Here is a 21,708-nt window from a genome sequence, read left to right as displayed (position 1 = left end):
GAAGTTCTTCCTAATGTTCAGATGGAATCTCCTCTCTTGTAGTTTGAAGCCATTGTTCCTTGTCCTAATCTCCAGGAAAGCAGTAAACAAGCTTACTCCCTCCTCCCTGTGGCTTCCTCTCACATATTTATACATGGCTATCATGTCTCCTCTCATCCTTCTCTTCTTCAGGCTAAACATGCCCAGCTCCTTAAGCCGCTCCTCATAGGGCTTGTTCTCCAGACCCTTGATCATTTTAGTCCTCTGGACACATTCCAGCTTGTCAATATCTCTCTTCAATTGTGGTGCTCAGAACTGGACACAGTGTGATTCCAGATGTGGTCTGACCAAGGCAGAATAGAGTATGGGGAGCATGACTTCCCTGGTTCTAGACCAGTGGTTCTCAACCTGTGGGTCCCCAGGTGTTTTGGCCTACAACTCCCAGAAATCTCAGACAGTTTACCAGCTCTAGAACATGGCCAGCTCTAGAACATGCCTCTAGAACATGGCCATATAGCCCGAAAAAACCCACAGGAACTGAGTTTACCAGCTGTTAGAATTTCTGTAAGTTGAAGGCCATAACATCAGGCCATAACATCAGGGGACCCACAGGTTGAGTACCACTGATCTAGATACTAGACTCCTATTGATGCAGGCCAAAATCCCATTGGCTTTTTTTGCCGCCACATGACATTGTTGGCTTATGTTTAATTTGTTGTCCATGAGGACTCCAAGAGCTTTTTCACACGCACCGCTCTTGACCCATGCGTCCCCCATTCTGTATCTTAGCCTTTCATTTTTTTCTGCCCAAGTGGAGTATCTTGCATTTGTCCCTGTTGAATTTTGTCTAATTTGTCTATTTTCTAATATTATACTTAAATAGCTTCCTGAAATGTGTTATGAACACACTGATATGTAAAACAAGTCCAAAAGGTTTCTTTAAATATGTTTTTCTTAGTTATGGGATTGTTTTGTTGCAAATGAGATTTTCTGACCACTTTTGGTAATGTTCAAAGCCAAAAGTTGGCATGGAATGGACACTGAAAAGTGCATCCATTCTGTATTAAAATGTGATCACATAGTAAAAGAAGATAAAGATAGTCACCACCTATCTTCGCAATCACATCTCCTTCTATGAACTGGCGTGAACTCGCAGATCTTCCGGGGAGCCCCTTCTCTTGCTTCCACCACTGTCACAAGTACGGCTGGTGGGGATGAGAGAGAGGGCCTTCTTGGTGGTGGCCCTCCACATCTGGAATGCCCTTCCAAGGGAAATAAGACAGGCCCCATCCCTCTCCTTTTTTCGTAAGAGCTTGAAGACATGGTGATTTCATCAGGACTTTGAGAATGAGTAGTGCTAGCACAGCCCTTGGACACTATTAGAATCTGGCCTTGTACCCCATCTACTATCCCAGACAGTCCCCAAATAGGGCCATTTCTGAAATCCTTGATCCAACAGTAATTTTTGCATGATGAATTGAGTGGGCCCAGTTTTTAATGTAATCGTGTTGTTTATGATAACTCTATGCTTATGTTTTGTTCACTCTGTATGTTGTTTTTTTGCTATATGGAATCCACCCTGAGTCCCCGAGGGGAGATAGAGCGGTATATAAATAAAGTTTTGTCATTATAATAAAACAAACAAAAAAAACTCCATACCGTATATGCTCGAGTATAAGCCAACCCGAATATAAGCCGAGACACCTAATTTTACCCCCCCCCCCCCCAAAACTGGGAAAACATATTGATTCGAGTATAAGCTGAGGGTGGGAATCATAGAATCATAGAATCATAGAATCATAGACTCAAAGAGTTGGAAGAGACCTCATGGGCCATCCAGTCCAACCCCATTCTGCCAAGAAGCAGGAATATTGCATTCAAATCACCCCTGACAGATGGCCATCCAGCCTCTGTTTAAAAGCTTCCAAAGAAGGAGCCTCCACCACACTCTGGGGCAGAGAGTTCCACTGCTGAACGGCTCTCACAGTCAGGAAGATCTTCCTCATGTTCAGATGGAATCTCCTCTCTTGTAGTTTGAAGCCGTTGTTCTGCTTCCTAGTCTCCAGGGCAGCAGAAAACAAGCTTGCTCCCTCCTCCTCCCTGTGGCTTCCTCTCACATATTTATACATGGATATCATATCCCCTCTCAGCCTTCTCTTCTTCAGGCTAAACATTCCCTGCTCCTTAAGCTGCTCCTCATAGGGCTTGTTCTCCAGACCCTTTATCATTTTAGTCTCTCTCCTCTGGACACATTCCAGCTTGTCAATATCTCTCTTGAATTGTGGTGCCCAGAATTGGACACAATATTCCAGGTGTGGTCTAACCAAAGCGGAATAGAGGGGTAGCATGACTTCCCTAGATCTAGACACTATGCTCCTATTGATGCAGGCCAAAATCCCATTGGCTTTTTTTGCCGCCACATCACATTGTTGGCTCATGTTTTAACTTGTTGTCCATGAGGACTCCAAGATCTTTTTCACACGTACTGCTCTCGAGCCAGGCATTGTCCCCCATTCTGTATCTTTGCATTTCGTTTTTCCTGCCTAAGTGGAGTATTTTGCATTTGTCACTGTTGAATTTCATTTTGTTAGCTTTGGCCCATCATCTCTCTAATCTGTCAAGATCGTTTTGAATCCTGCTCCTGTCCTCTGGAGTATTGGCTATCCCTCCCAATTTGGTGTCGTCTGCAAACTTGATGATCATGCCTTCTAGCCCTTCATCTAAGTCATTAATAAAGATGTTGAACAGGACCGGGCCCAGGACGGAACCCTGTGGCACTCCACTTGTCACTTCTTTCCAAGATGAGGAGGAAGCATTGGTGAGAATTACCCTCTGGGTTCGTCCATTTAACCAATTCCAGATCCACCTCACCGTAGTTTTGCCTAGCCCACATTGGACTAGTTTCCTTGCCAGAAGGTCATGGGGGACCTTGTCGAAGGCCTTACTGAAATGCAGCAGCTACTGATAAATTTCAAAATAAAAATAAATGCCAATAGAATTACATTAATTCAGGCATCAGTAGGTTAAATGTTTTTGAATATTTACATAAAACTGTAATTTAAAATAAGACTGTCCAACTCTGATTAAACCATTATTCTAACTTTCCTCAATGTAAATGTGCTTACATATCCGTCTAATACTAATGCAGAGAGTTAAATAATAAATGTAGTAATAATAATAATAAAATAATAAATGTAATAAAAATAATAATAGAGTAAAATAATGTAAATGTAGTAATAATAATAATAATAATAATAATAATAATAAATAGGGTAAAATAATAAATGTAATCAAAATAATACTAGTAAGAGAGTAAAATAATAAGTAACTTTGACTTGAGTATAAGCCTAGGGGAGCCTTTTCAGCCTTAAAAGGGGGCTGAAAAACTAGGCTTGTACTCAAGTATATACAGTAAGTGAAAGTTGACGTGATGGCAAACAACAACAAATGAACTCATTGCCAGCCCTGAACCTCAGCTAAGACTGACAACCTGCATCCCGTGCATTTTGGCTCAGTTACTCAAGTTAACACACAAAATTTTGATGCTAACAGTGACTTAGGAAGTATGTGGAGAGGAAGAAGTTCAATGCCTTGGATGGGTCTTTTTAAGGTCAGGGATGAAGTCTAGAATGGATTTAAAGCATCTTTGGCATGAAAGTGAATGGCCACCTCTGTTGAGGATGTGAATGAAGAAGCTGACATGCAAAAGTATTGAAAGGCACCCTACCCGTGGCCCAGGGAAGCCACGTGGCCCTCGTGGACCCACTTTGCCAAGACCAGTCTCCCCCTGCAAAACAGAAAGAAGACATTAAATCATAGAATCATAGAATCAAAGAGTTGTAAAAGACCTCATGGGCCATCCAATCCAACCCCCTGCCAAGAAGCAGGAACATTGCATTCAAATCACCCAGGGAAGTCTCTGGATTGCTTCTTCAAAAATGTATCTATTCTGAGGCTAGGCAATTGATCACAGAGTCACATTGGAAGATGCAGAAATTCCTAAAGAGACCATATTAATCAATGGGTTCTTGTGAATTTTTGGGCTGTATGGCCATGTTCCAGCAGAATTCTCTCCTCTCGTTTCGTTTGCATCTGTGGCTAATGGCAACTTCAGAGGTTCTGTTGGCAGTGAAGCAAGTGGAGTATATATATGCCTGTGGAATAATGCCCAGGGTGGGAGGAAGAAAGAACCCTCCAATGCTAATTCAAGCTTTCTAATTGCAACATTCACATGTGTTTTAAATATCATATGAAAGCTGACTGGCACAACCTGGGGATCACAACTAGACACAGTGAAGACATCTGCCCTTGCGCTATGCTACTCTGCTGCTGAGTATGCATGCCCAGTGTGGAACACATCTCACCACACGAAAACAGTGGATGTGGCTCTTAATGAGACATGCCGCATTATCACGGGGTGTCTGCGCCCTACACCACTGGAGAAATTACACTGCTTAGCCGGTATTGCACCACCTGACATCCGCCGGGAAGTAGCAGCCAATAGTGAAAGGACCAAGGCAGAGACATCTCCAGCTCATGACCTGTTTGGGTATCAGCCAGCATGTCAATGACTTAAATCAGGAAATAGTTTTCTAAGATCCACAGAGATACTTGCTGGAACACCTCAGCAAGCGAGAGTCCAAAAGTGGCAGGCTCAAACCCAGTACCTCAATCAATGGCTGATACCCAATGAGAGACTCCCTCCTGGGCACACAGAAGACTGGGTGACTTGGAAGGCACTGAACAGACTGCGCTCTGGCACCACGAGATGCAGAGCCAACCTCAAGAAATTGCACCACAAAGTGGAATCCATGACATGCGAGTGCGGAGAACAGCAAACTACAGACTATCTGCTGCAATGCAACCTGAGCCCTGCCACATGCACAATGGAGGACCTACTTGCGGCAACACCAGAGGCACTCCATGTGGCCAGCTACTGGTCAAAGACATTTAATCAACTACCAAGCTTGCAAACTTTGTGTTTTGTCTGTTTGTTTGTTTGTTAAAAATGCAATACAACGTTTTGGTTTGCTCCTGACACAATAAATAAATATATGGGTTTTAAACAGACAAGGGTCCTTTCTCCCACCCTGGACATTCCATGGGTATATATACACTCCACTTGTTCCACTGCCAACAGAACCTCTGAAGATGCCATTAGCCACAGATGCAGGTGAAACATTAGGAGAGAATGCTGCTGGAACATGACCATACAGCCCAAAAACCTCACAGCAACCCAGTGATTCCTGCCATGGAAGGCTTTGACAATACGTATCAATCAAATCTATGAACAATCAAATCCACAACTGTTGAACCCACAATGCTCTCACTGTCAAGAGGCTCCTTCTAATGTTCATGTGAACTATATCCTCCTAGAACTTAAAACCAATAGACTTGTTCCTACCCTCTGAGATAGCAGAGAGACAAACCCATATCTTCCTATTTTGGGGGGTTCTTGAGCTATTTCAAGAGGGCACTCAGGTCACCGCTCAGCCCTCTCTTCGCCGGGCTGAACATGGTGAAGAACTTTCCTCATTGGTTTCATTCTCCATACCTCTTTTCATCCTCATTGTCCTTCTCTGGATCTGCTCAAAGTTGCCTATATCCTCCTTAAAATGACTCATTAACCTCTCTGCTAAATGATAAGCTGACACTGAGACAATTCTGCTCAAAGTTGTCTATATCCTTCTTAAAATGACTCATTAACCTCTCTGCTAAATGGTAAGCTGACACTGAGACAATTCCCTTGATTCTGTAGGCCTTCAGTAGTTGCATATGAGTCTTTATTGCTCCCAAGGCTGAGGGCTTCATGATCAATTGCCCCTTCATTGTCCCTTGGACTTCCTATCATCTTGGCTAAAAACCAAGGCCTTTAATTATTGATTGCTTCTCTGTATTGATCATATTTTACAGCACAACAGTGTCACATCACACCTTCATTTGGCATTTGTGTCCCTCACCAATGATAGGTTGAGCACCTTCCCTTTGGTCTTCCTTGAACTTATAGCCAACCAACTTGACTGTGTTTACTCTCCATACTATGTCATGACTCACCTTGTTGCCCTTGATCCCAGGGACACCTGGCATACCCTAAAGAACAAAAAAAAAGGAAGCACAAATCACAACACTGTTTAACTCCAAGATTAAGACCTCCATTACTTCTGATATAAAGGCCTACACTCAGCTGCTAGTCTCAACCAGAATGGACTAGAATCAAATCTGCTGCTGAACGGTGAACAAACACTAATGTAAACCCCATTGGGATTTATTAGCTGGTTCAGGCTCTTGAGGTTGCTTTATATCAAGGCAAACAAACCCCAGATACATTAGTTTAGTATTGCTCTGTAACCGGCGGCAGCTCTGTAGGGTCTGAGAAAGAGATTGTCCCAAATCCTGCGTGGAGATTAAATGTGGGACTTTCTACAACTGGGATGGGAATCATTCATCCACCATGGTTGGCATACAAGACTCACCAGCTCATGTTATATAGCTAAACTTGGGGAATGCTGTAAGGCAGTGGTTCTCAACCTGGGGGTCGGGCCGCCAAGGGGGGTCATGAGGGGGTGTCAGAGGGGTCACCAAAGACCATCAGAAAGCACAGTATTTTCTGTTGGTCATGGGGGTTCTGTGTGGGAAGTCTGGCCCAATTCTATCGTTGGTGAGGTTCAGAATATTCTTTGATTGTAGGTGAACTATACATCCCAGCAACTACAACTCCCAAATGTCTATTTTCACCAAACTCTAGTGTTCACATTTGGGCATATTGAGTATTTGTGCCAAGTTTGGTCCAGATACATCACTGTTTGAGTACACAGTGCTCTCTGGATGTAGGTGAACTACAACTCCAAATCTCAAGGTCAGTATCCACCAAACCCAGTATTTTCTCTTGTTCATGGGAGTTATGTGTGCCAAGTTTGGTTCAATTCCATCACTGTTGGAGTCCAGAATGCCCTTTGATTGTAGGTGAACTATAAATCCCAGCATCTACAACTCCCAAATGACAAAATCAACCCCCACCAACCCCACCAGTATTCAAATTTGGGTGTATCAGGTATGTGTGCCAAATTTGGTCCAGTGAATGAAAATACATCCTGCATATTCATATGACGATACAAAACAATTGCAAAATTACAGTTATGAAGTAGCAATGGTAATAATTTTATGGTTGGGGGTCACCACAACATGAGGAACTGTATTAAGGGGTCGCAGCATTAGGAAGGTGGAGAACCACTGCTGTAAGGTGGACCAAACTGACAAATAATCAAGACTGCAAATGCCCACAAATGTGATGGGCTGGATCTCAACAGAAGGCAGGAGCTCTACCATTGAGCACCACCTCCTCAGCTCAGTCAATGTAGTTTATCACTCTCCTTTTCCACTTAAAGATTCAACGTTTTCTATACCTTTGGCCCAGGTGGCCCAGGGGGACCTGGCAGTCCAGACGATCCACTCCGGCCTCTCTTACCCTGTTCCCCCTAAGGAAGAAAAAACATTTTCAAAAGCTAGGCAAAATCTTTGAAATGTATGTAGCTGATCTCAGTCCTCAGGCATGTATATTACGGAGAGGTGTTCTCTCAAGCCAATGGGATTTTGGCCTGCATCAATAGGAGCATAGTGTCTAGATCTAAGGAAGTAATGCTACCCCTCTATTCTGCTTTAGTTAGACCACATCTGGAATATTGTGTCCAATTCTGGGCACCACAATTCAAGAGAGATATTGACAAGCTGGAATGTGTCCAGAGGAGGGCGACTAAAATGATCAAGGGTCTGGAGAACAAGCCCTATGAGGAGCGGCTTAGGGAACTGGGCATGTTTAGCCTGAAGAAGAGAAGGCTGAGAGGAGATATGATAGCCATGTATAAATATGTGAGAGGAAGCCACAGGGAGGAGGGAGCAAGCTTGTTTTCTGCTTCCTTGGAGACTAGGACGCGGAACAATGGCTTCAAACTACAAGAGAGGAGATTCCATCTGAACATTAGGAAGAACTTCCTGACTGTGAGAGCCGGTCAGCAGTGGAACTCTCTGCCCCGGAGTGTGGTGGAGGCTACTTCTTTGGAAGCTTTTAAGCAGAGGCTGGATGGCCATCTGTCAGGGGTGATTTGAATGCAATATTCCTGCTTCTTGGCAGGGAGTTGGACTGGATGGCCCATGAGGTCTCTTCCAACTCTTTGATTCTATGATTCTATGATTCTAAGTATCATGGTTGTGTTATTTACTCTGTTGTAAGTTGCTCCGAGTCCCCTCGGGGAAATAAGGTTTCAGCGGTGGTCAGGGGAGCATCCGCACAATTAAAACTTGTGCGCCAGCTGCGTCCGTACCTTGGAAAGGCTGACTTGGCCATGGTAGTACACACTTTGGTTACATCCCGCTTAGATTACTGCAACGCTCTCTACGTGGGGTTGCCTCTGAAGACTGCCCGGAAGCTGCAGCAAGTACAACGCGCGGCAGCCAGATTACTAACTGGGGCTGAGTACAGGGAGCACACCACTCCACTGTTACTCGAACTCCACTGGCTGCCGATTAGCTTCCGAGCACAATTCAAAGTGCTGGTGTTAACCTATAAAGCTCTAAACGACTCCGGCCCTGTTTACCTCTCCGAACGTATTCTCCCCTATGAATCATCAAGACCACTAAGATCGTCTGGAGGGGCCCTGCTCTCGGTCCCACCGCCTGCACAAGCATGGCTGGTGGGGACGAGGGACAGGGCCTTCTCGATGGTGGCCCCTCGACTTTGGAACTCCCTGCCATTAGAGATCAGAACTGCCCCCTCCCTCATGACGTTCAGGAAACTAACAAAGACCTGGTTGTGGAATGCGGCATTTGACAACTGATTTAATTCTTTGCCCACATGAAAGGAGGATGATGAATGGGATTGTGATGGTGTCGGACGATTTGTCTCTTTTAACTGTGATGATAATGTTTTAATGTGTATAGTGCTGATATTTTAATCGTGTTATGAAGTGGCATTGTGTTGTTATTGTATATTCTTTGTATGTTAACACATGTTGTGAACCGGTCCGAATCCCTCTTTGAAGGTGAGAGGGTCGGTATATAAAACCTCGAAATAAATAAATAAATAAATAAAGTTGTTGATGTCGTTGTTGTTGTTATGTTACTGAAATAAAAACACAGTATGTCACAGCAAACGAGATCTATTTGCTGGATTTTGTATCAGAAAATCACAAGTCGAACACTTCCCAAGCGTTTAGGACTGTGTGATGTATTTTCAAATAATGTCCACAGATCCAAGTCAGGTGGCCTTTTAGAGTTGACAGATCATGATTTTGCCAATGTTTATTGTTTCCAAATGCGTGCTGAGATCTTTTGGCACGGAATTCAGTGGGCCAATGACCACTGGGACCACCTGGACTGGTTTATGCCAGAGCCTTTGCAGTTCAATTTTGAGCTCCTGATAAATGGCTGACTTTTTCCTGTTATTTTTCCCAAGCCTTTGACAATACAATGCTGTGTAGCTTATAGCCTCTTGCACTCTAACTTGAAGGAATGAGTTTTAATTGAAATCCATATTGTATTGTCCTGACACTGAACACAAGAGAACAGCTCTTGGTGTGCCAGGAAACAGCAATAACCCAGGGAAGAACAACCAAGCAATCTGAGAAGTTAAAACCTGAAAAACGGATGATTATCTTCCTATGTCATTCTGAAAGAACTCAATTACATGGTCATTCATGCAATGGTTGTCCTCCATGAAAGCTCGAAACATTTAAACCAGGTCGGATTGACACAAAGATTTATGAGGAAGTTTAGAGTAGTTTCATTTTTTAAGATGGGAACAAATTCTCTACTGGTTTGCATCTTGGGGAAGGGAATGATGGAAAGGATATGAGTCTTTTGGAGGATCAATTCCAGTGGGAGAAAAATTGTGGAAGTCATGCTCAGAAGGGACTCCCACTGCCAAGGAATGAGGAGTGGTATCTTCTGGGTTATTTAGGCAGGGAACCCATTCTAGGTTTTAGTCTTAACATTAAAGGGGGCAATGCAAGGTGGGTATTAAGATTCAGCACCATGGAGAATTCAATTGAACTTTGAGCAAACAATCCTATCTAGAGAATGGGTTTCAGCACCTTGAATAGTTCCACTATACTTTAAAGGAACAACCCTAGCTGGAGAATAGGATTCAGCACCATGGACAGCACCACTGAGCTTTAAGGAAACTACCCCACTAGGCCTGGGTAACAACGGAAAAATTTGTTTCTAAACTCGATTCGTTTTTAGGGGTTTTTTGCGTTTCGTTATTTTAAAGAATTCCGAAATTTTCCTTTTAAAAAGTTCGATATTTACGAAATTTCGTTAATATTAACGAATCAATTCGTTAAAATGGCGGACGCGGTTGCGCAACGTGAAAATAATAGTTTTAAATAATAGTTTTAACCTCGGAGAAGGAAAGAGGGGGGAAAGAGAGAGAGAGAGGAGGGGGGAAATCTCTATTCTGGTTTGACAATGCTTCTCAATAATAATAATAATAATAATAAAAATAACAAACCCCTTTCTGCCTTCGTGCATGTAAGGCACAGTGAAAGCACTACTGAAAGATGGCCATCCATTCTTAATAATAATAATAATAATGATAATAATAATAATAATAATAATAGTTTTAACCTCGGAGAAGGAAAGAGGGGAGAGAGAGAGAGAGAGAGAGGAGGGGGTAAATCTCTATTCTGGTTTGACAATGCTTCTCAATAATAATAATAATCATAACAGTTTTAACCCCTGCCCAGGAAGGCAGGAGGTTAGGCAGGCAACAGGCAGGTCTCTGAGTGCTGCACTGCTGTGTCTCTTTGCCCAATGCATGCAGGCCAGAGTGAGGAACGAGGTGAGGTGACGATAGGAGAAGAGGAGAATTTGATCCACTTAAGCAGAGGCCAGGGACCCGGAAGTGGGGTAAATGCCGACCGCTTGCAACCAGGGAGAGGGGAGGGAAACAACTATAAAACTTGCACCAGACATACGGAAATAATAACGAAACAATTACAAAACAATTACGAAATAGATTTAAAAATTCGTTTCGTTTTTTAGTTGCTCCTGAATGGTTCAATATCGCTTCGTTATAAAAAAAAACGAATTATTAACGAATTACGAAATTAACGAACGAAACCGCCCAGCCCTATACCCCACCTTGAGAACAGGATTCAGCACCATGGACAGCTCCATTGAACTTTGAAGGAACAATCCTATTTAGAGAATAGGATTCAGAACCGTAGATAGTTCAATTGAACTTAAAGGGAACTATCCTATCTGGAGCATAAGATTCAGCACTTTGATCAGCTCAATCAAACTTTATAGGAACTGGGTTGTAGGTTTTTTGGGCTGTACGGCCATGTTCTAGAGGCATTCTTTCCCGACGTTTCACCTACATCTATGGCAGACATCCTCAGAGGTTGCGAGGTCTGTTGGAAACTAGATAAATCGGTCTGTTGGAGCTAGGTGGGAATGTTTAAATGGCCACCTTGATTAGCATTTGATGGCATGGCAGTTTGTAAGTGTGGCTTGTTACTGCCTGGGAAAATCTTTTGTTGATAGGTGATAGTTTCTTGTCTGGAGTTCCCCTGTGTTTGAGTTTAGTTCCTTATTACTGTTATAATTTTAGAGTTTTTAATACTGGTAGCCAGATTTTGTTCATTTTCACGGTTTCCTCCTTTCTGTTGAAATTGCCCACATGCTTGTGGATTTCAGTGGCTTCTCTGTGTAGCCTGACATGGTGGTTGTGAGAGTGGTCCAGCATTTCTGTGTTCTCAAATAATATGCTGTGTCCAGGTTGGTTCATCAGATGTTCTGCTATTGCTGGCTTCTCTGGTTGAAGTAGCCTGCAGTGCCTTTCATGTTCCTTGATTCGTGTCTGGGCAATGCTGCGTTTGGTGGTCCATATGTAGACTTGTCCACAGCTGCATGGTTTACAGTAGACTCCTGCAGAGGTGAGAGGATCCCTCTTGTCCTTTGCTGAATGTAACATTTGTTGGATTACCTTGGTGGGTCTGCAGATAATTTATATGTTGTGTTTCCTCATCAGCTTCCCTCTGTGGTCAGTGGTTCCCTTGATGTATGGCAAGAACACTTTTCCTCTGGGTGGATCTTTGCCTCTACTCTTGTGGCTTGTTCTTGGTCTTGCAGCTCTTCTGATGTCTGAGGTGGAGTATCCATTGGCCTGTAAAGCCCAGTTTAGGTGGTTCAGTTCGTCTTGGAGGAGGTGGGGTTTGCAGATTCTTTTTGCATGATCTGCCAGGGCCTTAATTGTGCTTTTTTTTTTTTACTTTATAGGAACTACTATCCTATCTGGAGAATAGGATTCAGCAACTTGGATAGTTCTATCAAACTTCAAGGAAACTATGCTATCTAGATCAGTGGTTCTCAACCTGTGGGTCCCCAGGCGTTTTGGGCTACAACTCCCAGAAATCCCACTAAGTTTACCAGCTGTTAGGACAGTGGTTCTCAACCTGGGGTCCCTAGATGTTTTTTGCCTTCAACTCCCAGAAATCCTAACAGTTGGTAAACTGGCTGGGATTTCTGGGAGTTGTAGGCCAAAAACACGTGGGGACCCCAGGTTGAGAACCACTGTGTTAGGATTTCTGGGAGTTGAAGGCTAAAACATCTGGGGACCCACAGGTTGAGAACCACTGATCTAGATAATAGAGTTCAATGCCTTGCAATGGTGTATAGGAGTTACAGTCCAATGGAATCTGGACCATCACAAATGGGTCATTCCTGGTAGACATAGTTTGGGAAGCTTCATCCACTAACAAAGCTTTCTCCAATCTGGTGGGTGCCATATGTGTTGTACTACAACTCTTACTATCCTCAGCTGATGGGAGTCATTATATAATCAAAGCTATTTGCCTTGGGCAATTTCCATCCCTCAGAAAAAAATGCCTCATAAATTTGGTTCCTAAGAACATCATTTCATTGCCTTTTTTAAAGAATAAAAAGCAAATATCTAATCCTTGGCATCTACTGTGAATGGGACAGTGTGTCAACTCTTTCTATCTGTTGCATTCAATATCAGGCTTCAGTACCTTAAATGATTATTTTGGGGTTGAGACTAAAACCCAGAGTTGACACACTGTCCCATTCACAGAGTTGACACACTGTCCCATTTCTGAGGGATGGAAATTGCCCAAGGCAAATAGCTTTGATTATATAATGACTCCCATCATTCATTTATGGAATGCATAACCCTCTTAAACAGTCCCTGATGAAACTTCAAGGCACCTCCTGAAACAGCACTAAAAGGATGACATTATATGAAAAAAATTAAATCATCTTATAAGCAATAAGCAGCTTGTTCCCGTCCTTTTCAGTTGAGCTAATGCCTTCCTCATTCCTTACAAAAATAGTCCCATACTCTCCAATAATGCCCCAATGAAATCCTCTGTTTTCCTCCTGTTACAGCTGTGCCTTAGTGGAGAAGGAGCAAAATTTTAACATAAATAAAATCATAACAACTTTAGTAAAACATAATTCAATAAATGCTCATTAAAACAATGTCCAGTCCTATCATGTAGTTGTTCCGTTCTTATGTCCGTTACTCAGTATTTGCAAATGCCTGCTCAAATAGACATGTCTTGAGTTTTTTCCGAAATGCTAGAAGCAAAGAAGCCGATCCGATCTCCATAGGAAGGGCGTTCCATAGCCGAGGGGCCACCACTGAGAAGGCCCTGTCTCTCATCCCCGCCAGCTGTGCTTGCGATGATGGTGGGACCGAGAGCAGGGCCTCTCCAGGGAGGGGGGTGAGCTCCCATCTGTCAGCCCCAGCTTCCCATGCAGGACATGAGAAAAGCCTCCCACAGGGTGGTAACACATCTAGGCGTCCTCCGATAATGGAACACCTCAGCAAGCAAGCGTCCAAAAGTGGCAGGCTCAAACCAAGAACCTCAATCAATGGCTGATACCCAATGAGAGATGCCCCCTGGGCACACAGAAAACTGGGCGACTTGGAAGGCGCTGAACAGACTGCGCTCTGGCACCACGAGATGCAGAGCCAACCTCAAGAAATGGGGCTACAAAGTGGAGTCCACAACATGCAGGTGCGGAGAAGAGCAAACTACTGACCACCTGCTGCAATGCAACCTGAGCCCCGCCACATGCACGATGGAGGACCTTCTCACAGCAACACCAGAGTCACTCCAAGTGGCCAGCTACTGGTCAAAGGACATTTAATCAACTACTAAGCTTGCAAACTCTGTTTTGTCTGTTTGTTAAAAATTTGTTAAAAATGTAATACAATTGTCTGGTTGCTACTGACACAATAAATAAAATAAATCCTCAAATAATGTCTCTGTAGACAGCTGATTTTTCTCACATCAGAAGTGACTTGCAGTTTCTCAAGTCGCTCCTGACACACACAAAAAATCTTGATTATTTGTTTGGCCATGCATATCCTAGAATCACAGAACCAAAAATCCATTGAGTAGGAAGAGACCCCAAGAGCCATCCAGTCCAACCCCATGCCATGCAGGAAACACACAATCAAAGCAGCCTTGACAAATGACCTTTGCTTAAAAACCTCCAAGGAAGGAGACTCACTGAACTCCAGACAGCCTATTCCACTGCGGAATGGTTTCCAAAGTCCTTCCAAATGTTTTTCCTAGTTTCGTCCATGAAATGTTGGAGGTTTTAATCATCCAAACCAATAGCCCTGGTTACAATAGCCTTGTAAGGCTTGGATAAATGGAAGGTGCCAGTAAACCATTGTCTCAAAGACATCACTTACCTTTTCTCCAGGAATACCCGGTAATCCGGGTGATCCTCTCTCCCCTTGAGATCCTGGGATTCCTGGGTTTCCACGAATCCCCTGGATCCCTTGTGCTCCTGGAGCTCCTGGAGCCCCTGGTTCACCCTGGCAACAAGAAACAAACAAATAAACAATTTTATTTTTATTTTTTCGTGGCTCAAGGGGAGGTAGAACATAGTTAAGACCCACAGAGAAAACACAGTACCATTAAATACATATTAAATATATATACAATAGAGTCTCGCTTATCCGACCTTCGCTTATCCGACATTACGTCTTATCCGATGCTCTTATCTGAAGGCCCCCTTTTCCTCCAGCATTTCCCCGTCAATGAAAGGAGTGCTCCCCAACTCTCTCTCCATTCCCAATAAGTGAAAAAGCCAAGACAAGGAGGAGGAGGAGGAGGAGGAGGAGGAGGAGGAGGAGGAGGAGGGGGGAGGGAGGGAGGGAGGAAAAGAGGCAGAACTTACATACTTATTTACTTACTTACTTACTTAGGTGGATCCCTTGTTGTCTGAGTAGGATAGTCTTCCAAGATTAGTGTACTGGTGGGTCCTTAGGTGACTATGGAGCCCTATTCTTGATCTGCATCTTCTCCCGCAGTGAGGGCATTGGTTTCCAGGTGGAAGGCAGTCCAGGTCAGGGTTGGATTGATGCACCTTCCTCCTGGCACGTTTCTCTCTTTCACCCTCCATTCCTGCCTCCTCGAATTCTTCAGCACTGCTGGTCACAGCTGACCTCCAGCTGGAGCGCTCAAGGGCCAGGGCTTCCCTGTTCTCAGTGTCTATGCCAGAGTTTTTAAGCTTGGCTTTGAGCCCATCTTTAAATCTCTTTTTCCAGGCAAGACTAGAAAGGGAAAGCATCCTCCCTCCTTCCCTACGCTCCTCTTCCACATCTGGGCACTTCCTGCTGGGCCGCTCTAGCCCCCAGGCATTGTCTTGCCTTAACCCTTTGAGTTCCTGTTGTTGCTATTCTAGGTGTCTAGTGCTGTGTTGGATGGGTAACAATAGGAGACTCCGTATTATCTGACATTTCCATTTACCTGATGTTCTGCCGGCCCATTTACATTGGATAATTGAGACTCTACTGTACTACAATATAGAAAATGTTGATCATTTCCGCTACCTTGGCAGCCACCTCTCCACCAAAGTCAACATCGACACCGAAATACAACACCGCCTGAGCTCTGTGAGTGCAGCATTTTCCCGAATGAAGCAGAGAGTGTTTGAGGACCAGGACATCCGTAGGAATACCAAGGTGCTTGTCTATAAAGCTATTGTCCTCCCAACCCTGCTATATGCCTGCAAAACGTGATGTCTACAGACGTCACATGCAACTCCTGGAATGATTCCATCAGCGCTGCCTCCGGAAAATCCTGCAAATCTCTTGGGAAGACAAGCGGACAAATGTCAGCATGCTGGAAGATGCTAAGACCACCAGCATTGAAGCGTTGGTCCTCTGCCATCAACTCTGCTGGGTCAGCCACGTTGTCTGGATGCCTGACCACCATCTCCCAAAGCAGTTGCTCTACTCTGAACTTAACGGAAAACAGAACGTTGCTGGACAGGAAAAGAGATTTAAAGATGGCCTCAAAGCCAACCTTAAAATCTCTGGCGTAAACATTGAGAACTGGGAAGCCCTGGCCCTTGAGCACTCCAGCTGGAGGTCAGCTGTGACCAGCAGTGATGCAGAACTCAAGGAGGCATGAGTGGAGGGTGAAAGAGAGAAACGTGCCAGGAGGAAGGCGCGTCAAGCCAACCCCGACCGGGACCACCTTCCACCTGGAAACCAATGCCCTCACTGTGGGAGAAGATGCGGGTCAAGAATAGGGCTCCATAGCCACCTACGAATCCACAAGGAAACCCATCATGGAAGACCATCTTACTCGTCCAACGAGGGATCACCTAAGTACTACAATATACCCAACAAAGATTAAATCACCAATAGTAATTTTAATAAAGGAAAAATTCATAATTTAAATTGATTGGGTAGGCCTGCTGGGAAATATAGGTCTTTAATTATATCTGAAATGTTAAAGAAAAGCCCATATTATTCTGTTACGATGGAAAAGAGTGCCAATGGCTCATCACACTATATCTCCTATGTGAGTTATTGGTTTTTGAGGCATCAGCATTCTTGGGTAGAGAAGGCTAAAGATCTTGTTAATCTAGATTTCCCATGAGTCCAGAGCATTGAGGCATGTTGGTTAAAATGGCGGTGAACTGCATTAACTCTACAGTAGAGATGCACCTGTAAACAGTCACCGTACTCACTTTTTGCCCAGGAGATCCAGCTTGGCCCACTGGGCCTCGGAAACCAATCCCAGGTTCTCCCTTTAAAAGTAGATAAAAAGAAAACAGAAGTGGGTCCTTAGAAACACAGAACCACAGAGCTGAAAGGGACCTCTGAGGGCCATCTAGTCTAACCCCTTTCTGCCATTAAAGACCTCCTCACAGATGGCCATCCAGATTCTGTATTGTTGAAGGCTTTCATGGCTGGAATCACAGGGTTGTTGTAGGTTTTTCCAGGTTATATTGCCATGTTCCAGAGGCATTTTCTCCTGACGTTTCGCCTGCATCTATGGCAAGCATCCTCAGCTTCTGTTTACAGTCCTCCAGAGATGGAGACCTCACCAGACACCATATTCTACTGCTAGTTTTTAACCTAATCTTTAGGTGGAATTTGGATCCAGGGCTTCCTAAGAGGCAAAAGTCTACATGCCCTCTGAGTCATCCATTCCACCAAATGGCATCACAGTTGCATCTTCAACCATTTTCTGGCCATCAATCAGGAGACATGCTTTTCCCTACCTGGAGGTAGCAGATGAGTGGGAAACCGGGATTGTGGAGCAGCTGGCTGAGTGTCAGCTGCATTAAGATCACTCTGACCAAAAGGTCATGAGTTCGAAGCCAGCCCGGGTTGGAGTAGGTTTCCAACCAATTGTGTGTATTATTATTTATTTATTTATTTATTTACTACGCTTATATACCGCAATTCTCAGCCTACTGGCAACTCATTGTGGTGTACAACATAGAAAAAAGGTGCAAAATACAACATAAAATAAAATAATCTACAGCACATAATTATCAACATCACCAAACGTCGTGGTGGGGAGGAGGAGATGCGGAAAAAGGAGACCTCGAATTTGGCCTAATTCGGACCGTTTATCTACATTAACAATTCCCAACCGGTCTCCTAAGGTAAATTGGTGTAACCAGGTGAGCGGGTCCTCGGGATTGAAGGTGGTGCTGCTGAACGCCAGATCTGTCAACGGAAAAACGACCTGGATCCAGGACCTAATCCTGGAGGAGCGGGCAGATCTGGCGTGCATTACGGAGACCTGGTTGGATGAAGCTGGAGGCGTAAATCTGACCCAGCTTTGTCCTCCAGGCTTCTCCGTACAGCACCAACCGAGATCCGGAGGACGGGGAGGCGGGGTCGCAGTAGTCTATAGAGATTCCATCCGTCTGACCAGGAGCCCCATCCCGCAGACCACAAATTTTGAATGCGTCCACCTGAGGGTGGGTGACCGGGACAGAATAGGGATTCTGTTAGTGTACCGTCCACCTCGCTGCACTACAGTCTCCCTACCTGAGCTAGCGGGGGTGGTCTCGAGCCTGGCGTTGGAGTCTCAACGGCTTCTTGTGCTGGGGGACTTCAACATCCATGCCGAGGCGACCCTCACAGGAGCGGCTCAGGACTTCATGTCCGCCATGGCAACCATGGGGCTGTCCCAACGAATAACTGGCCCCACCCACTGTGCTGGACATACATTGGACTTGGTTTTCTGCCAGGGATGGGAGCAGGGTGGCGGGGTGGAGGAGTTGTTCATCTCTCCGTTGCCATGGACCGACCACTTCCTGATCAGATTTAGGCTCACTGCGCCCCCTAACCTCCGCAAAGGTGGAGGACCCATTAAGATGGTCCGCCCCAGGAGGCTTATGGATCCGAATGGATTCCTGATGGCTCTTGGGGACTTTCCCGCTACCTCGGCAGGTGATCATGTCGAGGCCTTGGTCGCTCTCTGGAATGGGGAGATGACCAGGGCAATTGACATGATCGCTCCGGAACGTCCCCTCTCAAGTAACCGAGCTAAACCAGCTCCTTGGTTCACTGAGGAGCTGGCAGCGATGAAGCGAAGGAAGAGGGAACTAGAGAGCGTGTGGCGCTCGGACCCAAGTGAGCCAAACCGAGCACGGTTTGTGTCCTTTCTAAGGGCATATGCCGCGGCAATGAAAGCCGCAAAGAAAACTTTCTTTGCGGCCACTATTGCGTCTGCAAAAAACCGTCCGGCGGAGTTGTTTCGGATTGTCAGAGGTCTTTTGACTCCCGCCACCTCAGGCGGGAGCCCTGACAATTCGGCCACGCGCTGTGAAGCATTTGCTCGGTTCTTTGCAGACAAAGTCGCTTTGATCCGTTCTGGGCTGGACACCATATTAAATGCAGTCTCTGTGGATGTGACACGAGCACCTGCTTGTCCTGTTTTGATGGATTCTTTTCAGCTTGTGAAGCCCGAGGATGTGGACAAGATACTTGGAGGAATGAGGCCCACCACGTCCATCCTAGACCCCTGCCCATCCTGGCTTCTGAAGGAGGCCAGAGGGGGATTGGCTGAGTGGGTAACGGTGGTGGTTAATGCCTCCCTTCGGGAAGGCAAGATTCCAGCGAGCCTAAAACAGGCTATTATAAAGCCGCTGTTGAAAAAACCATCACTGGACCCCACTAAATTTGACAACTTTCGGCCTGTTTCCAATCTTCCCTTCTTGGGCAAAGTCATGGAAAGCGTGGTGGCCTCACAACTCCAGGTATTCTTGAGAGACACGGATTATCTGGATCCGGCACAGTCTGGTTTCAGACCGGGACATGGTACCGAGACGGTCTTGGTCGCCTTAGTGGATGATCTGCGCCGGGAGCTAGACAGGGGGAGTGTGTCCCTGTTGGTGCTCCTGGACCTCTCAGCGGCCTTCGATACCGTCGACCACGGTATCCTTCTGGGGCGCCTTGCGGAAATGGGTCTTGGGGGCACTGCTTTGCGGTGGCTCCAGTCATTTCTGGAGGGTCGTACCCAGAAGGTGTTATTGGGGGACTCCTGTTCAACCCCACAGCCTTTGACCTGTGGGGTTCCACAGGGCTCTATATTGTCCCCCATGCTGTTTAATATCTACATGAAGCCGCTGGGTGAGATCATCCGGAGTTTCGGGGTTCGGTGTCATCTGTACGCAGATGATGTCCAACTCTGTCACTCCTTTCCACCTGCTACTAAGGAGGCTGTCGAAGTCCTGAACCGGTGCCTGGCCGCTGTAACGGTCTGGATGAGGGCGAACAAACTGAAATTAAATCCAGACAAGACAGAGGTACTCCTGGTCAGTCGCAAGGCCGAGCAGGGTATAGGGTTACAGCCTGTGCTGGACGGGGTCGCACTCCCCTTGAAGGCGCAGGTTCGCAGCTTGGGTGTGACCCTGGATTCATCGTTGAGCCTGGATCCCCAGGTTTCAGCGGTGACCAGGGGAGCATTTGCACAGCTTAGGCTTGTGCGCCAGCTGCGCCCGTACCTTGGGAAGTCTGACTTGGCCACGGTGGTACACGCTTTGGTCACATCCCGCCTCGACTACTGCAACGCTCTCTACGTGGGGCTGCCCTTAAAGACGGCCCAGAAGCTTCAGCTCGTCCAGCGCGCGGCAGCCATGTTGTTAACAGGAGCAGGACGCAGGGAGCACACAACGCCCTTGTTGTTCCAGCTCCACTGGCTGCCGATTTGCTACCGGGCCCAATTTAAGGTGCTGGTGTTATCCTACAAAGCCCTAAACGGTTCCGGCCCAAAATACCTTACGGACCGCATCTCGGCCTACGAGCCCACGAGGACCTTGAGATCATCTGGGGAGGCCCTTCTCTCGATCCCGCCTGCCTCACAGGCACGTCTGGCGGGGACGAGAGAGAGGGCCTTCTCGGTGGTGGCCCCCCGGCTGTGGAACTCCCTCCCTGCTGACATCAGACAGGCGCCCTCCCTCATGGCCTTTCGTAAGGGCCTGAAGACGTGGCTCTTCGAGCAGGCTTTCAACTGAGTGCTATGTTACTGGAAATGACAACCGGAATGAATTTACGACTACGAGATTGATTATGATTCCATAATATGACGCAGCGGATTTTTAGTGTAATTTAAATGTTGTGTATTAGTGATGTTAGTTTGTTGTCCTGATTGCTTTGTAAAGTGTCTTTTTTGTATTGTACACCGCCACGAGTCGCCCTAGGGCTGAGAGCGGCGGTTAATAAATGCAAGAAATAAATACTACAAGATCATTCTGAGTCGTCTCATCGTCAAATTCACAGTCCGATACCATTTCCGTTGTTCCATTCCTATGGTCAAATTACCAGTCATTGCACTTCTATTCAAAAGCCTTCTTAAACAACCAGGTCTTCAGCTTCCTGCGGAAGATCAACAGGGAGGGGGCTAACCTGATGTCTACGGGAAGGGTGTTCCACAGCCGAGGAGCCACCACCGAGAAGGCCCTATCTCTCGTCCCCGCCAGCCGTGCCTGAGACGCAGGTGGGATCGAGAGCAGGGCCTCCCCGGAAGATCTCAAAGTCCTCGTGGGCTCATAGGCCGAGAGGCGGTTAGTTAGGTATCTTGGGCCGGAACCGTTTAGGGCTTTATAGGCCAGTGCCAGCACCTTGAATTGTAGCCTGTTGTCGACCTTTGCAACCCTTTGCAGTAGGAAAATTAGGTACCTGTTTCCAATCTTCCCTTCTTGGGCAAAGTCATGGAAAGCGTGGTGGCCTCACAACTCCAGGTATTCTTGAGAGACACGGATTATCTGGATCCGGCACAGTCTGGTTTCAGACCGGGACATGGTACCGAGACGGTCTTGGTCGCCTTAGTGGATGATCTGCGCCGGGAGCTAGACAGGGGGAGTGTGTCCCTGTTGGTGCTCCTGGACCTCTCAGCGGCCTTCGATACCGTCGACCACGGTATTCTTCTGGGGCGC

At 45.9% G+C, this 21,708-nt stretch overlaps 1 protein-coding gene across 1 annotated transcript in view; it reads right to left on the bottom strand.

Annotated features, from left to right (window-relative positions):
- Positions 1-14,996, bottom strand: part of LOC132775611 (collagen alpha-1(VII) chain-like) — a 68,054-nt gene extending 53,058 nt beyond the window's left edge. The window contains exons 1-6 of the mRNA XM_067468517.1: positions 14,980-14,996; positions 14,705-14,830; positions 11,116-11,155; positions 7,383-7,454; positions 6,034-6,069; positions 3,707-3,766 (exon numbers count right to left, since the gene is read on the bottom strand). Coding sequence (XP_067324618.1) covers positions 3,707-3,766; positions 6,034-6,069; positions 7,383-7,454; positions 11,116-11,155; positions 14,705-14,830; positions 14,980-14,996 — 351 coding nt within the window. The remainder of the gene's footprint in view (positions 1-3,706; positions 3,767-6,033; positions 6,070-7,382; positions 7,455-11,115; positions 11,156-14,704; positions 14,831-14,979) is intronic.
- Positions 14,997-21,708: the final 6,712 nt, after the last annotated feature.

This window comes from Anolis sagrei, chromosome 5, assembly GCF_037176765.1.
Source record: "Anolis sagrei isolate rAnoSag1 chromosome 5, rAnoSag1.mat, whole genome shotgun sequence".
Taxonomy (NCBI): domain Eukaryota; kingdom Metazoa; phylum Chordata; class Lepidosauria; order Squamata; family Dactyloidae; genus Anolis; species Anolis sagrei.
The sequence above is the reverse complement of the archived record's forward strand: the minus strand, read 5'-3'. Positions and strand labels throughout refer to the sequence as shown.